The following is a 9,954-nucleotide window of genomic DNA, read 5'->3' as shown; positions in this document are numbered from 1 at the left end:
GTATAAGCGAGAATCCTGCAAAGTCGTTCTCTCTCTAAAAAGAGCCTATGTAAGCCGTTTTAAAAATATTTATATTTATGTTATAGTGAAACAAAGTGTTAGTTTATTTGTATTATAGAAGAAAAAGAATAAATCCATGTGTCTCTTGTAGGGTGCACATATGCAAACGTTAAATAAAAGACATATCTATGTTTGAAATGTTTACAAGCAATTTTCTCAAAACATGGTTTCCCGCTATGGGCCCTTATTACATAGAACTCCCCAATTTCTATTTCTGCTCGGTTAGGCTCTGAATATACGGTTCTGCTGTATGTACTTCACTTGCTGAACATACATTGTTTTTTTTTTTTTTTTTTTTTGGCTGTGTTCAGCAAGCTATCAAACAATTCGCTTCCTTAAATATATATACGCGAGGTTGATAGCGTTTCTTAAATTCGTTGATGCCTTTATACATGTCCCGAATATATTTGTCTTTACTCTTACCTAAAAGTTCAAGAATGTTAGCTTTCAAAAAATCACGTTTCATTGTTTTAAAAGTTTTTTATGTTTTCCGGCTGAAACCAGCAAAATTTTATACAGTTCTATCGTTTGGATTTTGTAGTAACCGCAACTTTGTCTGCTTTCTCTTTTCTGCTAGTTTAGAACGTTCATGGTAGAACTATGGTTTGTCCTATTTATTTACGGCCGCTCTAGTTTTTCTTTTACTGAAATGTTGATGTTAACCCTAATTTTAATCCAAGTATTCTTAACACTAGTGCATTCTGATTTAAAAAAAAAAAAAGACGAGAATCTATTCGACACTTCAATTTGGTATTTCCTTCTCGCCTGAACCGCCTGTAATTTCTTTAAATTAAACTTCTCCGTTATCAGATGCTGAATATTTCCTTTTTTCAACGATAATCTCTCCTATAATAGATGCTACCAAGTAGTATTCAGTGTCACAGTCATCTCCTCTAAACGACTAAGCATAATTATTATGAAGACTTGTCTTCTTCTATCTAGTAAAACGTGATCAATTTGAATATGCGTTTTTTCCATCTGATGATATCTAAGTATATTTATGAATGTGACGATATGAGAATTTTGTACTCTGCATAATAAAGTTTTTAGACGTTGCAATATGTTAACGAGTCTAACGCCGTTCTCATTACTTACTTTATGCAAACTTTCGACAACTATAATCGGTTTGAAAATATATGTACTCGTCCTGCCCAGGCCCGTATCCAGGGGGATCTAGGGGGCCGGCCCCCCCTAAAATTTTCACGGTAGACTGGCAAATGAACTATAATATGGTTGCATCGGGTCCCCCCTACATTTTTGGGCTGGCTACAGGCCTGGTCCTGCCTTCGCATTGAAATCCTACCTAGTAGAATTTTCATATGTTATCGTAGAATTGATCAAATACATGTCCTATTTCATAAAAATTGTCCTTATTACTCTTATTTTCTGTTGGAGCATTACATTTAAAACAATATCGCACTGCAGAACTTGAAGAGTAATAAAAGAGAGTCTATCATTAACAAATTCAAAATGTTTTAATTCTTGATATTAGTGGTTTGTGAACCAAAAATCTTGTTCCTATTTAGTGATTTTTATTTCCTTTCCCATAAAAGACGCAAAATATACGCCCTCTTTTCCTTCTCACTTGACTTTCTGAATTCCCACCAGATCTATCCTGTACTTCTCTAACTCACTTGTTAGGAATTTTAATGCGTCTGCCCTACGAAGATTTATCATATTCCATGTTCCAAATCTCATGTCCATTTTACTTAGCAGAGTTTGTGCCTTGTTGTCAGTTCTGGTCCGAAGCTTCTGGGAATGTTTCTTAACCTTTTTTTATTTTTTTTTTATTTTTTTTAACAGGATGAGGTTATTAGTCAAATTCCCAAGCTGAAGGACCAGCTCTTGTCGTCTGTCCGCGACTGCTTATTCAACATATTCGCAGCTAACCTCTATATTTAGAGTTTTTCTTCTCTGTCTCTAACCTCAGGACGCGCTATGCCGTGATGACAAGAACCTACGTAACATTGACAGTAATAATAAAAGGAAATAAAACATCTTACAACAAAAACTCATTTTCGATCTTACAAGCAAATTTAATGTACAAAACAGCACTTATTTATTCAAATTATTCTGAAGTTCAAAACAATATACAGCAGTTTCCAATTAACTTAGTTATAGCCATATATAGTAAAAACAATAAACCAAAGCTATCACATAGAATATGGCACTTTCATTTGCCTAGTTAAACAAAACTAGTGACATTTATATATTGAGTTTTACACACTATATTCTTTATAAGGTATTGGAGACTGGACTCGCATCAGAAATACAAAAAGCAAGCATATTTCGTTTCGACTATTATAGAGTCGTAATAAGTTAGTTATAACATTAACTTACTCATAGTTATAAATGTCTTCCTTAATTTAATAGCTTCTATCATGGTCCTTTGTTTTCCAAGTACAAATGCTTATAATGTATCCATTACGTTTGAACAATTGTTTACCAAAAATATATGATGTTATATTAATTTATTTAATTTAAATTTTCAACAAAATATTTCATGATAAACATAATAATAAAACCTTGAACTATTATCAATATTATCAATAACCTCCATAAAGACGACATAACACTTGTTTGGGAATTGCACAAAACGTCCTCGCAATAGCAAGCAAACTTTAAAGTATCATCCATATCACTTGGGGCATAACATCCTTTCTTGTAATAGTAACCAGAATAAATATTGACACAGCTTCTTATTATAATTTCAGAATAGTTCTCCGTTCTTGTCCAATCCGTTCCATTCATAGAGCCGCTAAACGTAAATACGGGAACTGAAAACATAATTAAGTATATAAATTAAAGTTTAAGAATATATGTTTAAAACACTTGATATAACTAAAAATTGCTGTTACTTTATACTGCATAATAGAGCACAAAAATCTATTATATATATATATATATATATATATATATATATATATATATATATATATATATATATATATATATATATATATATATATATATATATATATATATATATATATGCTACTATACAACAGAAAAGTATTAATTTAGATACAAGCAATATGCACAAAATAACTTCACACACATAAATGTTCTGTTTTATTTGGTGCTTCAATACAATATGAGCTTCTCTCGAAAACAGAGAAAAGATATGAATGTACTTCAAACTTTCTGAGCCAGTTTCCTAGTTCGGAAATAGATACAATATTTGTAAGACGCACACTTTCCTGATCCTAAAAATATGCCCTTTTACAATTTGTAGAGCGCATTTTTTTTTTAAATCGTAAATTCAATAATTGGTAGTTGCAATTTAAACTTCTAATTTCACAATTGGTTTAATACTGTTGAAGGTTTATAGGTTATATACCAAGAAGAACGAAGATTGTCATTATTTCTTATTATAACCAAAACGTGCATTCGATTATGACTCTTCATTAAAAACGTTTATTCAATTAAACAAATAGGCGCCAGGTTATTGTTATTATTATTATTATTCAAATTATGAAAATATAGTTTGTTTTAGAAATATCTCTTCTACATTGAGTTGATAAAGAGTGACCGCAATACATTCTAATTAATCAACATGCATCAAGCTTTCAATATTCTTAAATCACTTGTGAGATACGTATTTTAAGCGTAAAATAATAGGTATGTTCTCACGTTCAACTTCTAATTGTACTTCGGATATTTCAATGTAACATTCCCTATATATAGAAGAAGTTCTGACTGACTGATCAAGACCCAAGTAATCGTGTAAAAGGAACCGTAGCCAACAATGGGTAAACCATCAAGATTTTCAATTTGTTTCTGTTCTCCAGAGAAAATAATGAAATGTATGTTATATTTAATCAAGATTTTAGAGAATACTTTTCCTTGCTTTGTACTGCTCTTGAAAATTGAATCATGAAACGTAGATTGAAGCCAGAGTGTAAATGCAAGGAAAATGTAAGAGATTTAGCACCAAGACGCTAGATATAACTTTTTCTTGCTTTGTTTTCCAACAAGAGGAACGGATTACGATTTTTCTTACCACTAAAAGGTGCTGTATTTTCCATCTTCTATTAAACCGTCAACCATTACTCCATCCAGTCTCCTTAATTTTGGGGATAATCTAAAGCTCTAGGGAGAGAGACCATATTCATAACCTACATGCTACATCTATATCTTCAAAAATTAGGGGTATTCTAAAACTTTGCGAGGAAATTTCTCTCCTAACATGTCTCGATAAAACTGGCATCGACGATGTTGTGGAAGTTAAGAGTGGTATGTTAGATTTCGTTTGAGAAAAGAAGCCACCACTGTAAGTTTTGCTTTCATTCTGTGTTTATGGCTGGTATGTGCAGTAATATAAAGAAATTGTCAAATAACCAAAAATGCTAAAAACACATTCCGGATACTTTTTTTTAAAAAAAATTAAAATTTCGTGTTATTTTCTGATATAACAATAGAACATTCTAATACAAAAAATATTGAATTTAACAGCTAATTCAGTATTTCACTGACTACTTGTTATACATACAGCAGCCGCAGCATCTGGAGGCCCGGGGCTAGAAAAATATGTGGCCCCTGCTGACTTTAACCTAATACATTTCTATGAAAGTACAGTAGGAAAGTTAAGGGAATAATTTCATATTTTTGGTCATATTTTACTTTATGATGTTGATTGTATCTTCATGACTCTTTTCAGATAGCCAGTTAAGATTTTGATCAAAGTGGGGACAGGGGTAAAAGTGAACGGGAAAGCGGGAGGACGCCGTCTCCCCACTTTCAGAAAATATCTGTGGCGTCCCCCACAAAAAAAAAATACAATGGGCAAAGATAGGCACGGGGTACGGCGTGATGTCATGCATCCCCCTACCTTTTCAGATCCACTTTTACCCCTGAGTGGAGGCCCTTGTCCACCTGGTGGCCCGGGGCTATAGCCCCCCTAAGCCCCTCCCTTAATCCGGCCCTGAGTAGCCATCACTAACTCTTACTATTTTTGCTCCGGGTAGTTGTAATAAAATTCTAATATTAATATTTTACTCAAACATTTAATTCAATTACCTATTACTAGTATTAAGAAAATTATAGTTGCATATATTACCCACTACTAAAATAAATATCCCTTACCTTTCGCATGAAGTTTAAGACATCCAGTTGAAAGGGACGGACATGACACCGCATGGTTAGAAGTTAAACTTTCCCTGCAGTTGTCGTCGGTCACGGAATTACACTGATAGCAATGGATTGCAGAGACTAAAAGAATAAATTGTTCCATTAGTGATTTTTAATTACTGTAAATTCATTTTTTTAAAAAAATTATTAGTTTCTGTTTATTATCTTAAAGACTGCTGAGACAATGTGATATTCCCAATAGCGGTAATTTTGTAATATACACTCCAGCACCTATAAGCTGAAGCACACCACACTGATAAAGACATCGGTTTTATGTTTCTGGCGCAACCACACAGGGTAACAATAGCGTTGCCAAATCGGCCGACATAAACTCTGGAACCTTCTTGTACCGACTGGTTTTATTACTTTAACCATCGCTATCGCCTAAAAGGAAACATCAAGATTTTCACTCCTTTTCCTGTTCTCGAGGGAAAATACTGGAAATATGGTGGTACTAGCGGCGCAAAACTGTCTTCAACATTAGGGGGGTAAGACCGTTCCTATATATATATATATATATATATATATATATATATATATATATATATATATATATATATATATATATATATATATATATATAGATATATAGATAGATAGATAGATAGATAGATAGATAGATATAGATAGATAGATAGATATATAGATAAGCAATGTTCAAAATATTTATGAAGTTGAAAAACAATGCTGTGGAGGATCAGGGCAGCAGAATTGTCTTCAACATTGGGAGGTGGGCAGATTTGAAGCTTATTCTGAGGGGAGGACATCAATTTCATCTTATTTTCCTTTGTCGCAGTCTGACACAAATCATCACATTTCTCTCCAAAACACACATTTTAAATCGTATTATAGGGGGGACAGTTCCTCCAGTACCAACATTGGGGCGATATACCCCTCATACCCCCGCGATTTGCGCCAGTGTGTGGCACTACAAGGCATAAGTAATTTAATATATTTTTAATTGTTTTTACCAGTAATATGGAATGAAACGGTCAAGTCTGTGGGCTAGTATTTGAAAACTGCAAGTGAATGGTTACTGAATAACTGGTAAGTAAAGTGGAAGGAATTATGAGAACAATGTGTTAATCCACGAACATGATATTTTCTACTCCAAACTGATAAGGGCTGGGATCAAACCAGGGAAATGTTGCAACAAAAGTGAACACTTCACTACTAAGCTGAGCTGTCCGCTGCGAACAGAAGTACGCTGTAGTTCACAGACATTTCCGACTGGATGCTTCCTGACGATCCAGTTTGCTACTCGTGTTCGCAGTAAGCCACATACAGAGAGCAGCGAGAAAGCAGTAAACTTACCGTTAATAAATGGCAGTGATGATACATAAATAAGATAATCCATGTTTTTTTTTACAGATACAATACTCATGGATTCATGGCTAATCGAACACTTGTTTTATCATACCATTCGACCTATTTCGTTACTTCCTCCTATTTGTTTAACCTGTTCGCTCTCTCCTGGTTGTAATCGTAACAGCCCAGTCCTACACTATATACCGGCAAATTGTAAATGACTGTTATAGGTAGAAGGGAACCTATATCCCTAGCAGCACACTTGGTAAGCTAGTGGTTGGCATGGTTAGGAACAGGTGTTTCCTTCAACTCATGTCCAACATTGGCATTTAGCACTACAGCGTGGAGGCAATGTAGGACCAACATTGGCATTTAACACTAAAACGTGGAGCCAACGTAGGGAGAACGTTGACATTAGCAATTAGCACTATAACGTGAAACCAACGTAGGGCCAACATTGGCATTAGCATTTGGTATGTTGACTTTCCCACTGTTGGGCTTACTGTCTAATGCTAGGGTTTATATGAATTTAATTTCGGTAACTTTTGATGTTTCATACATCAAATCCAGTAACTTAATTTATTGGTAAAACAATCATTAACTTATGTTTAACTTAATAGAATACACTAGTAGTAATTTAGACAAGCCATATTTTACACGCGAAAAAACTATTATGTTAAAAAAGGTCAAATGGATAATGCAATTTAATTTAATGTTCTGAATTAATATACTTTAAAAAATTGACACATCTTAACATTTTCTCGGCGAATATATAGTAATTATATGCAATGCAAATTTATTACATATTCAAACTTATATACATAATCTGGATCAGCACATAAGATTTTGGAGATATTTTGATTAAAACATACAAATCTTTTCTCTGGGAAGCTGATAAGATTACAACACATTATGTATACCTATCACAAAACAGAGCTTTATCACGGAAGAAATAGTCTCGAATTTAGTGTTAGTAATGAGCACAAGAGTTTTGTTTCGCAATTTTGGTCTTGGTCTTGCATGCAAGATCGACACCAAGACCAAGGATTCCGGTGCAAGACAATTACCTAGGAGTACAAGACGATGACCGAGACCAAGACCTATGGGTAGGCCTACAAAACCATATCTGCAAGACTCCTGCAAAACCAAGACCTAGCTGCAAGCTGTCTTGTGAGGTTCGCTATCGAAGCGACTGGGGTCGCCCTTCTGGACTTTTGTCGGGTTTGGGTAGAGATGTCGGACGTATGGGTTTCCACAGATTTACCCGAACTAGCTGAAAGCAAAGCACAGAAAGCGAGGAAGGTATGTTTTCCTTCAAGCAACGCTGAGCATCATCAGTAGAGATCTTCTTAACAACCATTAGCTCTCGGATATGTTTTCACATTGAAAGTCAGGACAGTCCCGATTCATTGCTTTCGGCTTGCCTACATTTCAAACAACGCAGAGGACTGGAAATATAGGGATGGACCATAAGCCGATAATAACCAGCCTTCACGTATTCCGGAAGTGTAGGCAAACCGAAAGCAGGACCTATGTTTAGCAGAAGGGATCCAGTTCATTTTTCTAAAAATTGTTACAATTTTGGTAATTTCAGTTCAAATTAGATTAGATTAGTTTAACTTAGCTTAGGTTAGTTTATGTTATGTTAGTGTAATGGTCCAGCGTAAGTTTAGAAAAAAAATGATAGAATTTCGCTTATTTCTACTAATATTAGGTTAGTTCAGGTTAGCTTAGGTTAGATCTCGCTACGTTATGTTACGTCTAAATACTTGCATCATCCATTTCTCCTGTAAACTTTGTGTTTTTTACGTGCTTCTGGACCCCTTCTACTAAACATACCCCGAAAGCAGAATTAGTGACTGAGTACCAACGAGTTCATCTGGCTTCTTACTTTTGATGCGAGCTACCTCTACAACATGTTGGCCAGCTAGCTCTGATTTAATCTCCTCGTTCAAATTAAAGAAAGGTTCCAACATGATATCAGTGCAAAAGATGTTCAGTAAACGATGAGGTTCGACTAACACGTTAACTGGTCCAATGTTAGTCAATGTAAGTAGCTTCGCTGTTTGCTTCCCGTTGATCGTTTCCACCAATAAAGTACCCCCGTAATTTCTCGATATCTTCAACCTGTCCATAAGTAATAACTTTATTAATGAGGAAAGGGGACCAGCACTTAATAGCACTCGGACGGTTTATTTCAGCAATGGCATTATCAGTATTTTTTATCTTTAATTACAAGATATCAGACTAAAGACATCACGATACTTGTCTTTTCCACACTATCTACAACTTGAGAGTTTGTCTCGTTTCATTTGGTTTGGGCTTTTTGCGAGAGGGTGAGTCCGGGTCCGAGTTTATAGTTTTAGTAACCATAACCAGTTGGAATTAAATACATTTATAAAGAGAAAATGTGTGTGAACGCCGCAACTTCACACCGGGGCGATTGCGAGGAATACTTACGCTACTCCATGGCTATTCCATAAGCACGCCCTTACCATAAGATCAGCGTGGAGCCCAGTGGCGTAACTAAAGGCTTGGGAGCCCTCCCGCAGACAGCATAGAGCGGGACCCCTTCTTTACGTCCACTTCACGATTTGGGGGCCCTCTGAGGCCCCCGCAATGCGGGGTCTGCGGGGCCCTTATTTGCGCCCCTGGTGGGGCCGATACGGTCAAGGGGAATGGAGTGCTAGATAACCATTCCCGTCTACAGAAACGCATGGTCCCTGAAAAGGAAGAATTCGAACTGAAAGGAAGAAGTGGTACTAAAAGAAAGAACCTGCCTAACTAAAATGATAGAACTCACCAGCTCAAGACAACAAAAGGTGCGGATTTTTTCCTTTCCACTTTTGATATTTTCAAAGATTCGGGCACCGGACAACACAAACACTGGACGCATATGAATTGTGTTGTCCGAATAGTAAACTCATTTTTACTTATGAATTAGTTACCTAAATAATTTTGAAATATAACAACTTACCTACATAAATTGAGTTGCAGCACATTAATATCAACACGAATGCATGGAAAACTTTGGGAAACTTTCCCATTACCTCGTTACACATAGAATTGTGAGTAACACACACAAATAGAGGAATTCAATTAAAAATAGGTGAACAAAGCATTCAGTAGGTGAAAAAGTATTTGCTAAAGTCATATCCTCCATTACTGAGAATTCTTTCTATAAAAATTTTCACCTTTCTTTTCTTTTTCTTCAAGGCCAAAATATAAAACTATGGCCGCAGCATTCGTGCTATGTCGACCACATCAATGAAATTGTTTTATGTAGAAATTGAACCGATGATTGAATTATACTGTATTGTTTATTTCGTCCTCTTTTCATACATTTAGCACTGTATTACAATGCATATGAAGTGGACACGTCATTTATATATAAATAGAAAAGTAAAAGAAACAATAATAGTGAAAATTACACACACTCGTTTAATAACACTAGTC

General features: G+C 35.2%; 1 protein-coding gene across 1 annotated transcript; it reads right to left on the bottom strand.

Moving 5' to 3' along the window:
- Positions 1-2,075: 2,075 nt before the first annotated feature.
- Positions 2,076-9,693, bottom strand: LOC145679671 (uncharacterized). Its single transcript, XM_081750246.1, has 3 exons — positions 9,476-9,693; positions 5,146-5,271; positions 2,076-2,837 (listed from the first exon to the last, which is right to left on the bottom strand). Exons 1-3 carry the CDS (start codon positions 9,558-9,560, stop codon positions 2,536-2,538), a joined length of 513 nt encoding a protein of 170 aa, XP_081606372.1. The 5' UTR covers positions 9,561-9,693; the 3' UTR covers positions 2,076-2,535.
- Positions 9,694-9,954: the final 261 nt, after the last annotated feature.

The sequence above is a fragment of the Thermobia domestica genome, chromosome 2 (genome assembly GCF_964235325.1).
Source record: "Thermobia domestica chromosome 2, izTheDome1.hap1.1, whole genome shotgun sequence".
NCBI lineage: Eukaryota > Metazoa > Arthropoda > Insecta > Zygentoma > Lepismatidae > Thermobia > Thermobia domestica.
Note: the sequence above shows the minus strand (reverse complement) of the source record. Positions and strands in the feature narration are given on the sequence as shown.

What these genes read in the sequence shown, in the direction of transcription:
- LOC145679671 (XM_081750246.1), bottom strand. Translation starts at nt 9,560, where the DNA reads ATGTGTAACGAGGTAATGGGAAAGTTTCCCAAAGTTTTCCATGCATTC. An exon ending in CTGCAACTCAATTTATGTAG is followed by an intron (nt 5,272 to 9,475) that starts GTAAGTTGTTAT and finishes TTATTCTTTTAG; the next exon opens with TCTCTGCAATCCATTGCTAT. An exon ending in TCTTAAACTTCATGCGAAAG is followed by an intron (nt 2,838 to 5,145) that starts GTAAGGGATATT and finishes TTATGTTTTCAG; the next exon opens with TTCCCGTATTTACGTTTAGC.